This window comes from Glandiceps talaboti, chromosome 16, assembly GCF_964340395.1.
Source record: "Glandiceps talaboti chromosome 16, keGlaTala1.1, whole genome shotgun sequence".
Classification (NCBI taxonomy): domain Eukaryota; kingdom Metazoa; phylum Hemichordata; class Enteropneusta; family Spengelidae; genus Glandiceps; species Glandiceps talaboti.
Window position 1 is genome coordinate 20,202,473 of NC_135564.1, and position 15,228 is coordinate 20,217,700.

The 15,228-nt window shown below is 37.2% G+C and overlaps 2 protein-coding genes across 2 annotated transcripts; one reads left to right on the forward strand and one right to left on the reverse strand.

The window, feature by feature from the left end:
• Positions 1 to 585: 585 nt before the first annotated feature.
• On the reverse strand, positions 586 to 2,028 carry LOC144447211 (E3 ubiquitin-protein ligase TRIM45-like). The gene has a single exon (XM_078137114.1). It carries the CDS (start codon positions 2,026 to 2,028, stop codon positions 586 to 588), a length of 1,443 nt encoding a protein of 480 aa, XP_077993240.1.
• Positions 2,029 to 6,577: 4,549 nt separating this feature from the next.
• On the forward strand, positions 6,578 to 8,642 carry LOC144447212 (E3 ubiquitin-protein ligase TRIM45-like). The gene is made up of 2 exons (XM_078137115.1): positions 6,578 to 8,149; positions 8,502 to 8,642. The coding sequence occupies exons 1-2, from the start codon at positions 6,578 to 6,580 to the stop codon at positions 8,640 to 8,642; spliced, it is 1,713 nt and encodes a 570-aa protein (XP_077993241.1).
• Positions 8,643 to 15,228: the final 6,586 nt, after the last annotated feature.

Genomic DNA, 15,228 nt, shown 5'->3' on the forward strand with positions numbered 1-15,228 from the left:
AGTAAGCCATAGATGGATTCGACAAATACTTAATAAATGTTGGTTATACTCAAAACAGAAACAAAAGAAAAGAAAAGAAAAAAATAGCGAGCCCCACCCAACCCCCGCGAGATGCCCCCTCCCGTTTTTCCGATATTGTCTGGACATTTCTTTTAAAAAAGTGAAGTTTTCTGCGTATTATAGTGAATACGTATGCTACAACGTCGTTTTAAAGCTGTGTGATGGGTTCATTTATATTTGTATGTCATATTACTATACATCACAGTTCTCTTCTGTATACGCTTTCGTTGCTGCCACTTGTCTAGAGGGACGTTGAGCTCGAGCTCATCTACAAAATCGTCGTCGTCATCATAATCAAAATCGTTGTTATGGTAACGGACGTTACTGCCATCTTTTACAGATATTATTTCATCTTCCCTCTCCCAATCTTGCACCTTCTTTGAGCATGTGTTTCACTTCAAATAGATCGTTGTTGTCGTCGTCATCACTACCACCACCACCACCACCATCATCGTCATCATCATCATCATCATCATCATCATCACCACCAGGTAAGTTTGTTTGAATGGAAGAGAAATCTTGACATCAAGCCACAGGGCCCATTAATTGTCCAGATAAGGCCAATACTCTTTTGCTCGTGTTTGAAGAAACAGTTATGCCGTATGGAGAGTGGCGCACATGTTGAGAGTTTATAGATATCTCGACTTTATAAAAACCCTTTTTCTTTGGAATAAAATTCACTCTAAAGCAGTCATTTGTCTTCTTCAATTCAGGAACTTCAATCCGACCAGAAGGATTAACTACTTCAGCAACTATCTCCTTTCCATTTGTATCAAGTCTACATCCACATTGATCCCGTAAAGTAATCTGTCCTTCCCAGGTTTCCCCTACCTTCATAGTCTTTGGGGAGGATCCTCCAATTTCCAGTGACGATTTTTGGGGGTCGATAATGCCATGCAAAACCCCTAGCTGGATGAGTTGGTCACTTTGTTTGAAAGTGATATTGAATTTTCTTTCTGGAACAGTGCATGAAATGTCAACACCTTTGAACTGTTCTAAATGTTGTTTTGTTTCTTTTCGAGTTGAAAGTAGTTGTCCAGCATTTCCATATTTTGATAGTTTATCCACGTAGTCTAACGTACTGCTTACATCATCCTTAATATTCTTTGCCTCATAGATTCTCTCCCTGACAATCTTCTGTCTTATACCGTGTTCTATCTTCAACTGTTCAAGCAACTGTTTTTCTTGTTCTTTCACTTTCTTTATCATCTCTTCACTGTATTTTTTTATCCCCAAATTTTCTCGTTGAAAGGATCTTTCCATATTAGCAGATGACTTTTCCAGGGACGTTATTTCCTTCTCTATTTTGTCGCCTTTCACTTGGAGTTGCTTGAGTTCCTTTGGCAGAATTTCCAAGTATTCCCTTTTTGCTTCTTCCAGATATTTCAGCTCGTGTTCTTCTCCTCTGTGGTCAATGACTGTGCATTCTAAACACACTGGAATTCCACATTTCTCGCAATAGAACTTAAGTGGGTTTTCACTATGTTTAGCGCAGTTAACGGGTGGAAATTGCAAGCAAACATCATGTGATTTAGATTTGAGAAACTCCTCACGTGTCATGAGGGTATGTCCTCGAGTTGCTGGTACGTTTTTGTGTGCTTTGGTACAGATCGCTCCCAAATACATAGCACATGTTACACATCTATTTTCAATACTTTCACCTTTACACCCTTCACATACGTCGCCATCTTTCTCTTCCCTCTTCTTCATAAGATCTACCACACTGTTTATGAAGAAACTGTTTTTGAGAGCAGGAACACCTCCTTTGGACAGGTGAACTGGGCGGCGACAAACGGGGCATTCTAAAGACCCGTGTTTTTCTAACCATGTTGTAAAACAGTCTTCGCATGAACTATGCAGACACGGCAGTATCTTTGCATTCTTGTATCGTTCGAGACAGATCGGACAAGACAGAGACTTCTCGTCAATTTCGTTTAGAACGTCAGAATCACGAGAGGCAGCAGCCATTATCGTCTGATCGATAGCCTGAACTCTTACATCTGTGTCACGTGCGCCTGGACTACCTATGTCTGTTACTCTGGTATTGTATTGTACACAAGTTTAGAATAAATTTTATATTTCAATTTTCCAAAAAAGACCATCAAACGTCACGGTATAAAAATAGACATATATAGGAATGAAACATTGTTAGAGTGAGATACATTTTGTATAATTGTTTTAGACTTTAGTCTGAGTAATGTGATTTAAGTTAAAGGGTCCCCTGGTAGGGTCAGTGTATCAAATTCTAAGAATTCCTGTACGTGTTACTCACTTGTCATGTACCCGGAACCACGATTGCTCTTTCGTTTTGTTAGGACGGCTTGTCCTTGCCATGGTTAGACGTTATCCGACACATTCATTAGTGTTATGCTTTTAGCTCGTAGAAGGAGTTTAATCCTGAAACGTTAACTATCAGTCATTTGAGATTGGACTGGTTACACAACACTTTTTTTTGCTGTGTACGATGCATGAAGTCTCAGACCACTTAACAAATGAAGTGAATAATTGTAGAAACTCATACATTTAGTAAAGGAACGAGGAGAATTTACGACGGTGGCGGGGGGGGGGGGGGCGAGGAGAAAATATTTTGGTCAACATTTTTTTCGCAGCCTCCTTAGCGCTCTTAAAAAAATCATGACCGGTCGAAACCCCCCCCCCCCCCCCCATGAACACAATAATTTTCGTAGCCGCCTTCCTCCCAATGCTGCACATATTTCTATATGTGCAATTATACGGGACACGCGCACTTCCCACATTCTGGAGATGTGCAATTGTACGGTATACTACATTAAAATAACGGTAGCAATCGACTACAGCGTCCATACACATAATACTGTAAGAGATTTCTCTACAATAAAAGTGGGCTTTCGAAGGAGAGGTCTCACATATTGGGTTGTAACCTATACCTAGCCAATAGGGGTTTTGATTTGGGGCAGAAACAGCATCCCCATGATCGCTTGTGGGGAGAATGTCACGTGGGTGGGGGTTTTCTCTCCAGAGAGAGAGGACGAGAAAGAGGAGGAGAAAGAGGAGAGAGAGAAAGAGAGGGAGAGAGAGGGGGTGAGGAAGAGGAGGAAGGGGAGGGAGGGAGGGAGGAAGGCAGACAGACAGAGACAGAGATACAAGGAAGTATTAGGCATACACAAACAAATTCTCATAGCCGTCACCTGTCTCGTTTATAAAATAATGATCAAGAACTCATTGCAAATATACCCAGTAAATGAACCTTCCTGAGGTTTTATTTAGTTAAATTCATGATGAGCAAAATATTTCGTGCCCCCCCCCCCCTTCACACCATCATAATTTTCATGCTCTTCCCCTTCGCACCTTAATTTTTTTCATGACCTCCACTTTCTCCACAGCACCCTTCTAATTGTTCCCTAAGAACAATAATTGACCGATGGCTATCACAAAACGTGATAACTCCACTTTATTGTGGCTGGTCAATGTGTCAGACCATTGACGTGTCTCAAAATTAACTGTTTAGACTGTATTTGCGATACTTTGATTGAAATCAAAGAAAGAAGGCCAACGATACTACCAGTATATGCTAAGAGAACTTTAAAAACCCGACAGCAAACTTTACAGTAAAAGTTCATTATTATGACTTATATTTCTGCCGTTTATTAGTACACTTGTGTTAATTACTACGGTCAACTTTTAATTTGGACTCAGACCAGCAAACAAGATTTTGGGTGCTAAAATAGCATCTTAGTAATTTAGGCTGCTTTCACAAAAACTTGTTAGGGGGGGGGGCTTGAAAATATATGGATAGTGTTGTGGGGGGGGGGGTACCTGAAAAAATGTTATGGGTTGTAGGGAGGGTACCTGAAAATAAATTGACATCATGACTTTTCAAACATGGGAAAATAAATTGAGTGGTACAAATTGTTTTTTGTCTGAAAATACTAGTGTCTTTCATATACACTACTATCTACTGAAATTTGGTTCATTTAATGTGCGAAATTACCTTTACACTGTACTGAAAATATTCTTTGTGACATATGACTGTGTTTTGGTTTGTGGTTATCACAATGATATGTAACTTTTTCATTTAAATTCTTACTAGTATTAAATGATAGACAACATTTTACATTTGCAGCTCTTGGAAGTTAAAAAAAAGAGTTGGAAAAGGTTCATCTCAGCCTGCCATCAAAATGTAAAAGATGCACCTGCACTAAAACATACTTGACAAGTATCAAAAACTTTTGTGCAAGGTATTTTGTCATCCTATAGATATGACTATAATTTTCAACATAAACTTTTAATAACACATTCTAAATATTTCCTAAAATTAGCATATTGGCAAAGTCTGCTACATGTGAAACAGAAGACAATATCTCACAAGCTGAGTTAACAGAGAAAAAGTAAAATAAGTTTTTTGCACATACTTTTCCACTTTGCATGAATATACTATTACTTGTAAGTATAAAGATAAATAAATAAACTTTGACATAACTCTCAATATAAAGTTACCATAAAGATATTTGGCAGGAATGAGGTAGTGAACTGACACAATATGAGCAAATACTCCAATATAGTCTCAATAAACATTTTCATAAAGTAGTGTTTGCAAAAACTGTGGAATTTTTTTGGAATGCTTAAAACATATCTCTGTAAAACATATCTGAATATATAAATATTTGATGAAGTTGAAGGAGAAATTGGGTCTGATGATGATGATGACAATGCCATGTTTATATACACAAGATCTGGAAGGAGAGCTACCACTTGGAAATCAAAAATTTAAATAAACACATTCTGAGACTTTGTTTAAAATCCTGCATTCACCTTTGTAATCTAACGTCAAAACCAGTCCAATAATCAGGCTCTTACAAGGTAAATGTATTACCAGGTTCATTAAGATATACAATTACTATGATAATAGGGCCATCTTAATTATCATTACCACTAATATATATCACTTGATTCCTATTCTGTTAGATGAAATGTGGCTGGCATTTTTGAGTCATACATTTATTTTCTTTTGACATTATATTGAACTAATTTACATCAAACAAGAACGGGATACATGGCAATGCATTTTATTAAGAGTTTTTTCAGTGTTATTTAGACCAATTTGATTTCTTTTAGCACACATTTAGGAAACTGGACTGGAACAATACAGTATAAAACTCTCTTTAGATAACATGTGCATCACAATATTTGCAAATACAACTAAAATGACATTCAACTGTAACACTACTAGTATAATGTACTAATACAATATTGAACAGAAAACAAAGACTCAGTTGGTCTGCTGATCATTTTTACAAGAGTTATTCAAAGTGTAATTCATTTACAAGTATATGTTGTTTTTTGGAAAGGCAATGCACTGGTTAACATAACATTTTGTTTTAACTGGTGTTTGTGTATTTGAAAAAAAATTTTAACAAGTTTTTGTGAAAGCAGCCTTATAGTTGTTGTTTTTTTTTTTTTTTTTTTTTTTTTTTTTTATTATTATTATAGCTATACTGCATGCACTACATGTGTTCTGTAATCTTGGGGATTTCCTGTAAGGTTTTGTATGTAAACCTGCAGTATATCCTACAATCTGTCAAAACAAAGCTTGCATTATTTTGTACAAAACATTTTAGTGTCTTCGAGACCATGAAACTGATATTTCTTTCTAAACGAACACATTAGTGAATTGTAATTTGTACCATAGACCCTCCACCTATGATTGTACGCATGTGCGTGAGGCTCACGCGGGTCGTGAAAGCACAGTCACCTGTTAGGCTAACATTCAGGATGGTCTTAATACAAAATAATGACATTATTAGGTATTTGCGAATATTAAAAAACATACCGTTACCGGTGTTAGCGCGAAAAGAACACATTAACACAGGTGACGGCATTGTTTGAATATTCGTAAATACCTAATAATTTCATTATTTTGTATAATGACCATCCTGAAGGTTAGCTCACAAGTGACTATGTGCGAAAGTAAGCGGTCTCAACAAAACAACAAAGCAGTGGATGCTTTTTTGGAATTGAGTGTGTATTACTTTAACGATTTATCATTACTCAACTAAACTTATACCTTCAACAGGTCCCCTTATTGTAAAGGTATAACATCAACAACAACAACAACAACAACAACAACAACAACAACGACGACGACGACGACGACGACGACGACGACGACAGCAACAAGAAAATATTTCGTAAGGTTCAGTAAGGAGGTCACCATCAAAGGACAACTCTCTTTTTCCACCATCAGATAAACTGATTTCGTTTTTATCAAATATTTTGTCAATTTGGTAAGGAGTGTGAAAAGATTCATGAAACAGACAATATTGCACTAGCTAGCAGAATTTTTTGTAAATTCAATCTCTAGTGACTAGAAAGCAATCTTGAACAATCACTCTCTGCAGTAGTAAACTTCAGACAGAACAGGTATTCGCTCGCAGACAGATCGAGCATGTCAGTGTGCAAGCACGACTAACGTCAACGTACTAACCTAAGTAGTCCGGGTTGTGACCTCATGACGTACTGTACAGGGACGTTTACAATCATGGCTGCTGCTTCTCGTGATTCTGACGTTCTCAACGAAATTGACGAGACATCTCTGTCTTGTCCGATCTGTCTCGAACGATACAAGAATGCAAAGATACTGCCGTGTCTGCATAGTTCATGCGAAGACTGTTTTACGACATGGTTAGAGAAACACGGGTCTTTAGAATGCCCCGTTTGTCGCCGCCCAGTTCACCTTTCCGAAGGAGGTGTTCCTGCTCTCAAAAACAGTTTCTTCATAAACAGTGTGGTAGATCTTATGAAGAAGAGGGAAGAGAAAGATGGCGACGTATGTGAAGGGTGTAAAGGTGAAAGTATTGAAAATAGATGTGTAACATGTGCTATGTATTTGGGAGCGATCTGTACCAAAGCACACAAAAACGTACCAGCAACTCGAGGACATACCCTCATGACACGTGAGGAGTTTCTCAAATCTAAATCACGTGATGTTGGCTTGCAATTTCCACCCGTTAACTGCGCTAAACATAGTGAAAACCCACTTAAGTTTTATTGCGAGAAATGTGGAATTCCAGTGTGTTTAGAATGCACAGTCATTGACCACAGAGGAGAAGAACACGAGCTGAAATATCTGGAAGAAGCAAAAAGGGAATACTTGGAAATTCTGCCAAAGGAACTCAAGCAACTCCAAGTGAAAGGAGACAAAATAGAGAAGGAAATAACGTCCCTGGGAAAGTCATCTGATGATATGGAAAGATCCTTTCAACGAGAAAATTTGGGGATAAAGAAATACAGTGAAGAGATGATAAAGAAAGTGAAAGAACAAGAAAAACAGTTGCTTGAACAGTTGGAGATAGAACATGGTATAAGACAGAAGATTCTCAGGGAGAGAATCTATGAGGCAAAGAATATTAAGGATGATGTAAGCAGTACGTTAGACTACGTGGATAAACTATCAAAATATGGAAATGCTGGACAACTACTTTCAACTCGAAAAGAAACAAAACAACATTTAGAACAGTTCAAAGGTGTTGACATTTCATGCACTGTTTCAGAAAGAAAATTCAACATCACTTTCAAACAAAGTGACCAATTCCCAAAGCTTGGGGTCCTGCATGGTCTTGTTGATTCCCTAAAATCTTCACTTGAAGTCCAAAGATCTTCTTTGAAGATTATCAAGGTAGGGGAAACCTGGGAAGGTCAGATTACTTTACGGGATCAATGTGGATGTAGACTTGATACAAATGGAAAGGAGATAGTTGCTGAAGTAGTTAATCCTTCTGGTCGGATTGAAGTTCCTGAATTGAAGAAGACAAATGACTGTTGTAGAGTGAATTTTATTCCAAATCATGAGGGGCTACATAAAATTGAGATATCTGTTAACTGTCAAAAGGTGCAAAACACCCCATACAGCATTACTGTGACTTCAAACAAGACCAAATCTGTAATGAACCCTCCTGGACAATCAGCTCGGATGAAGCATGGTGGTTATAATCCAATATCTGGTAAAAGGCATGACAGATCACAATCTGGTAACTATGGGAACAGTCTAGTAACAACAAAACAAGGAATATCTGTGAAAGAGGATGAGGGAGAAAGCAAAGATAATACAGAAGTCAATGATGAAGACATTGATGGAGATGATGATGATGATGATGATGATGATGATGATGATGATGATGATGATACCATCAATGGAAATAACCAGGATGAAGATGACTTCACGGTTTTGTTTAATAAACTGTCCAAGTCCAAACGGAAGTCACTGAAGAAAGAAAGGAAACGGCCATTATCTGTGTATCATGATTGCCATCAACGTTCATTTCAGCGCAATGTGAGCAAAACAAAGCATAAATGATGTGATAACATACAAGCCAAGTTATTGGCTTTGAACAAATAATAGGGATTACATACTCTGGTCGATCTACATCACGACAACCCATGTTTATGTTACTGATTCTGCGCAGCAGTGCTTGAAATATGACTTAAAACATTCAAAAGTACATTGTTTTCCTCAAGTTGTCATAAAAGATGCTTACAGAGGTACCGGTACAGAAAATACTCTTGATCTAAGGCATTGTCACTATGAGTCATTAGACTCATATTGACAATACCCCTTAGGTCACTCGTATTTTCCTTGGCTGAATGAAGAAAAATATTGTGGAACAATATTTAAATACATGTATGTTAACTTTTAAAACCTTGACATAATATGATTCATTCTGAAGAGCAATTATCAACTACCTGTTAGGGATGGACTGTTGTCAATTTGATTAAAATCCGATGTAGTGTACGTGGCATAATTTCTTTTGGGCTGTTACATTTACTGTCGTTTGTTCGTTTGTGAGTGCTCATTACATACATCTGACACAATACCTTAGGATTTTCCAAACCCAATCTCATACTTACGAGTCAATTAGTCAATCTTACAATACAACTCTCAACATTCAAAATTGAAAGAAAGAGAACCACCGAACAACAACAACAACAACAACAACAACAACAATAATATTGCTGTCTGCACTCTGTGCTCATGCTCTTTTTGAACAGAGCACTCTATAGTACTGTACTATGTTTTGGCATATTACGCCTGCTCATTCATTGAGTAAATTCACTCGGCGCTCTTGTGTGGCTCGGGAAAAACCTATGATATTGTGTCAGATGTATGTAACAAGCACTCACAAAAGAACAAATGACAGTAAAAGTAACAGCCAAATAGAAATTGCACTGTGTACATTACATCAGATTTTAATCAGATTGAGACAGTTGTATGCTCCTTATTTAAACACCAGAAATATAAATCTTAAAAAATTTGTTGTTACTGTACTTTGCTCAAGAAATCTGGAATCTAATCTCAAAAAAAATTTAAAATCAAGAAAAAAAATGTGTAAAAAAGTAAGTAGGGGGTCAAAATTAAGCCAAGAATTGTATATGGCCACTGTGCTACACTACCTAAACTGGAATGTTTCAAAACAACCAGTTGTTAGATAATGATTTATTCAAAATGTTGTAGTTTTGTAAACCCTTCAGACAATATTACATCACCTAGATATAGTAAACATATTTGCATAGAAGTACACAGAGTATCAATCAACTAGTCAATCAATCAATCAAAAGAATTTGTATAGAGTCAAAATTCAATTGATTTGTATACTAGTATCTCTCCGCTTCCATGCTACAGCAATGTCACATACTTGTAGACATACCAGTGGAAAATGATGTTCAGCAGTAGACCATATTATAGGAAAAGTCCAGACAGGCTTACATGTACTTTCTGCCTTTAGTACACATGTAGTGATGACTTCTATCAACTTCCCCCTTTTTTTAGCACAACTGAACTGAGGTTCAGTAGTGCTATAGGGATCGCCCGGTGTGTATATGTGTGTGTGTGTGTGTGTGTGTGTGTGTGTGTGTGTGTGTGTGTGTGTGTTGTGCAAACACAATGAGGTGACAAGGCTGTGCTAAATGTATAACTTTGGGTGACAAAAATAAGGTGACAAAAAACGTGTCACCTTAATATTTGTGCAAGTTTACCTCCATTTAAAACAATCTCCTGGCTTATATATTAAAATAGATATACACAACATGGTATATTCATTAACTAGATCAAGTGAAATTAAGTGACTTCTACAACACAGTTTGTTATACATACGATAATTTAGAGGGTATGTCAAACATCGTGTGTTTGCTCATCCTCCATTGTTTGTATAATCTGCTTGATTACGGTGACACTGCAGTTTGTCCATTTTTCTTGCCAAGAGGTAGTGTGTTATCAAATAAAATTAATATGCAATCATTTAATTTTCTATGTCTGATTATCATGGAGAGTGAAAATGGTACTTCATTGCATAATTTACCAAAACACAGATTTATGACAGCTATATTGGTCGAAGCACCCTCTGACATACATTAGGCTCCAAACACAGAATGTTTTACCCATGACGCATTCCCAATTCCCAAATATAGCAATGACACTTTGCCCATAAATGTTTCCCACAAAATCATCAACCATCAAAATGATATTGACACAAAATCAACATGTACAATAACAGAAATGCTATGCCCATATAAAATAATTAATGAAGGCAGCATGTATATAAATGAATGAAAAATCGAAAGATAAGCTTAAAGATGCACTTGTTACACATGCAACAAATTCGATCCGACGATGAAACGCAACACTGAGATTCAAGTCTTGGGTTCAAATCCTACTGGGAACAGGAGATATTTCTCTGACCCACTCAAACCCAGGTTGGGTGTCAATGGGTAGGCTGTATCACTCAGCCGTGTGTCACTCACAAGACCTAGAGTGGGAATTTTGGGGGACTCGGCCTGGAGTAATACCTTGAACAGTAGGAGACATTTACTCACACGGAGCCTGTAGGTGATATGTATGACGGGCTAGGGTGACTCCGGGATAGCCTGTGGACTGACTTGGAGAGCCATGACAGTTCCACAGTGACATATAGGAAAAGTGCAATATAGCCCCCCCCCCCGCGCACGCACACGCACACGCACACACACACACACACACACCGATATCCGTCAAATTAGTCGACATCACGTCTCTAGCCGGAAGGGAGCAAAAAGTTATAGAGGTTTTTTACGTCAATCTTTAGGTTCATAGTTCCAGTTTCGGCCAGTTAAATTTCAGCATTACGTGAGTTTATAAGTGTTTTGACCTAATATTTGCACAGGATACCCAAGCGATCATGTTGATATGTTGTTTCTCCTCCAAACCAAGATTAAAGGGGAAACTCTGCTGACAAAGTATCTCCCCAAATATACGTCACAGTCTAATATGAGACCTCGCCTACAAAGCCCACATCTATTTGTAAAGAAATCTTTCCACTGTAGTATTTTAATATAGTGTACAAAACAATTGTGCAGCTCCAGAATGGGGGAGGGGAGGGGATACTGTTTACTTTCACATAGAAAAATCTCTGTATATCATTGGGAGTAAGGGCTATAAAAATTCTTGGGTTCACTTCTATTGTGGGCATGCAATTTTTTGAGAGCACGGGGGGGGGGGGGTTTAGAATACCTAATTTTACATTTTATGTAAGTATTTTCACTTGCCATTTTAATGTAAGGTCTAACAGTATTTGCCTGAAAACTAGCCGAAGATTTAAATTGATTTTGTATTCATTTACTCTTGAACAGTTAATAAGTGTGAAATGTAGCCAGTGATTATAGTATGGTCGTTCATATATTTATGTCTGAATATACATTAACTGGGACCCCACTAGATAAGAGAGTTGATTTGTTGTTGGTAACTATAATGATAATACTGTCTTGTAAAACTATTGCATATGTCAATGAGAGTCAAACAGTCTATTCTAGCGTGTGAAAGATTAGTAGAAGGCATTGTGATCGAAAAATCAACGATGGGGGTCATCCTGTTTTGGGTTTTACAGGTACGATACGAGGTCAGAAATCTCTCGGTTAAAGATCATTTTGTTTGTCCCTAAGGAAAAATTAACAGATTTTCCCTCCGCCGGAGAAGATAACCCAAGCCTAACTTCGACCATTATATTTTGACACGGGCAGAACAAGAAAAATAGCAGATTGAATGAGGACGCATACGTTCACTGCAGTATTGAATTTTACGGTTAGAAAATGAGCAGTTAGAATAAAAGAAATACTTAAGGTGTGTGTTATCTGTCGGTGCGAATGCCACATCCTATGTATTCAAATAAAAAGTGCACGTGAGCAAGTAGAGTTTATTTTCGACAATTTTAATTTCTTGAAACATTTACTTTCCTCGAAAAAAAATTGGAAGAAAAATGTCGTAAATCACCACAGGGTAAATATATTGAAAAAGGACTTCAATAGCATCTTGACTGCAAAGTAGTCTAACATCTAAAAATACAAAAGAAATACCAAAAGAAACAAGAGTAATACTTCTGGCCTGTACGGCTTATCATACAATTTAAAAATTTGTGTTGCCATACATTGGAAAAAGATGCAAAATTTCTCAAGTCCTAGTTATTTCTTTCGTCCTAAAAAATCTTTTGAATAGCACCCTCTACGGCCGGATCAGGAAAATCATGACTTCACTAAGATAGTAAAAATAGCGACACCACTATTTGTATCAAGTTCGTATATGAGAGGAAATTGTAATTTATCAGTTGTTGCTGAATTCCAGGACTCAAATCTACACCATAAGAAACGGTTCAATCATCTTTGATTGTGTACATTGGCTTGATGTCTGTAAAAAAGTCGTGACCATGACAGCTAGATACTGTCACAACTTTGTAGGATGTTGTTGATAGAGGTTGGCCAGAGTATTGATAGAGGTTGGCCATGGTACGATATTGATCTTGCATTCGTTTAGTATTAGCTGTTCTGTGATCATCAGATACAAACTTAGTTTTTCATATCCTTGAGAGCCTTGTTTGACAATTTTGGGAATGACTACAATTTGTGACAAAGTGTTTACATTAAAATTACAATTTCTATTGACAACGTACACAATATTGTTATTATTTAATGAAAAGAACTTCTAGAGTTTGCAATTAATCACTGAAAGCAGTGGCCGTTCTATTAAATCGAATTGTAATCGTCGTGTGGGTAAAGTTTGTAAATCTGAAAGAGTCAGCCCGTGCTTTCCCTCTCCTAAAAGTGTCGTGGAGGGCTCACTACTGTCGGCGTGATGGACGTACACGTGGACCAATCGACCACATGGACGTCATGCATGGACGTACAACCCAGTGACAACGGCGCCCTCTGGAGAGGCAAAGCCTGTGCTGCAGCGGAGATGTGTTCGAATAGAAACTCACGTGAACTGGCGATATTCTTCGAGACTTTCAGAAGTCGAACATAGTTACTATGCACAACGACAGTTGTCAATGTAAATAGAACGTGGAAATATTGGACTGTTTTTGCAGTGATAGCAAACTTGTGTGGTGTATTTATCCACTTCACAGGCATTTGTTTCCCCGAGTTATGTCTCAGAATATTTATATCAGAATACAATGAAATGTCGATAATATCGTTAATATTGACGTAGTCAGCCAACAATATATGAAAGGGGTAAAATTACACTTGTTCCTGTGATCGCGCAGGTTCACTCACTGCGAAAGTAGTGTCTTCTTTAGCGGTGAGTGAACCTGCGCAATCACAGAAACAAGTGTAATTTTACCCCTTTCGTATATAGTTGGTTATGTACGTCAATATTAATGATATTATCGACATTTTATTGTATTCTGATAGAAATATTCTGAGACATAACTCGGGAAACAAATGCCTGTGATCCACTTATACTACCTTGAAAATGGTTTTCTCCAGACGAGCTTCTTTGGCCATAGTAACAACATGTACTCAAGGTAAGATAGAACGTCTTTTCTTGTCAAATAAGATATCCAAATCTATATCTTTTTCAAGACTGAAATCACTCATGTTATTCTCCAAAGTTGAGGTGCGTTGTTTGTGCTATGCATTCCTTCGATACAGGTGATTAGTAATACCATTTTTAAAAAACACCTTAGATATTGACGACAAAGAGAAGTAGACTAAAGATTCACACACTCGTCATTCTTAGTCGAAACTAAATATACGAATTTTCAATGGCATTGACTAACTCCTCATTACGAAAATACATATTACTAAAGTGATCTCCGGTCTGTATTTTTCATATGTATTTTATATTTGTACACGTATTTCTCTTAATTATGTTTAAGCTATTGGTATAGAACAATAAAACAATTACACTTCTTACATCGAGAAGCGAAATTAAACATATTCCTTAGTCGCCTGCGTTTCTGTGTGTCACTGCCACGGCCTCTGTCTGTCATTCCTTTGTGAAATTCTTCTTCATACTCTGTAAAAGAGATAGCATAGAAATATAGAACTAATTGAGGAGCTGAGAATGTTGAAATCGTGATGGTTTTTTTTATATACTGATTCTAGATAGTTACTCAGTAGTGAGTGTTGACGGAATTAAAACTTAGCAGAAAAACTACCGAGGCAACTTCGATTTCCCTTTTCTAATACTTACCTGTGAAACTGTCCAACGAAAATAATAACATTTTTGATATTAGTTTCCCCTTCCTTGATACTTTTACTGCATAAAAATAAATCTTCACAAGATAAATTAACTGTAAATAAGTGTATCTAATATACTAGTATTACTGGCATTATGAGTATCAGACAGTTGTATGTACACGTATGACTCTGAACAAAGCCATGAGTCAATATCTTGAATTATTAAATACTAAATATCTAATAACAACACACAGAGAAATACATACAGTAATAACTCGATCGAATCGCTCTTGAATATAAATATTTTTGCAAGTTCAACATGTATATGAATGAAAACTAAAATACGTGAACTTGAGATTATTAGGGAATTACAATAATGGCAGATAAAGCCCAGATATAAGGTCAAGATAGTATTTCTCGGTGAATGTTGTCATGGGTGTAGTATCCAACTGGCGACGAGGATAGAGGGGAACCAAACGAACAAGGAAAGGAGCTCATCGATATAGATGCCTAAAAAGTCAGGATAACAGAAATCTACGATGGCTGCACAATCTACTTCGTTCTCACCATTCGAAGCATTTCAAGTGAGAGGCGCTGATGTTGGTTCAATCGGAACGCGTTGGCTAGAATGGGTTGAAGAATTCGAAAACCTAATTGTGGCGATGGCGATTACCAATGCTGAAAGGAAACGTGCATTGCTACAATACT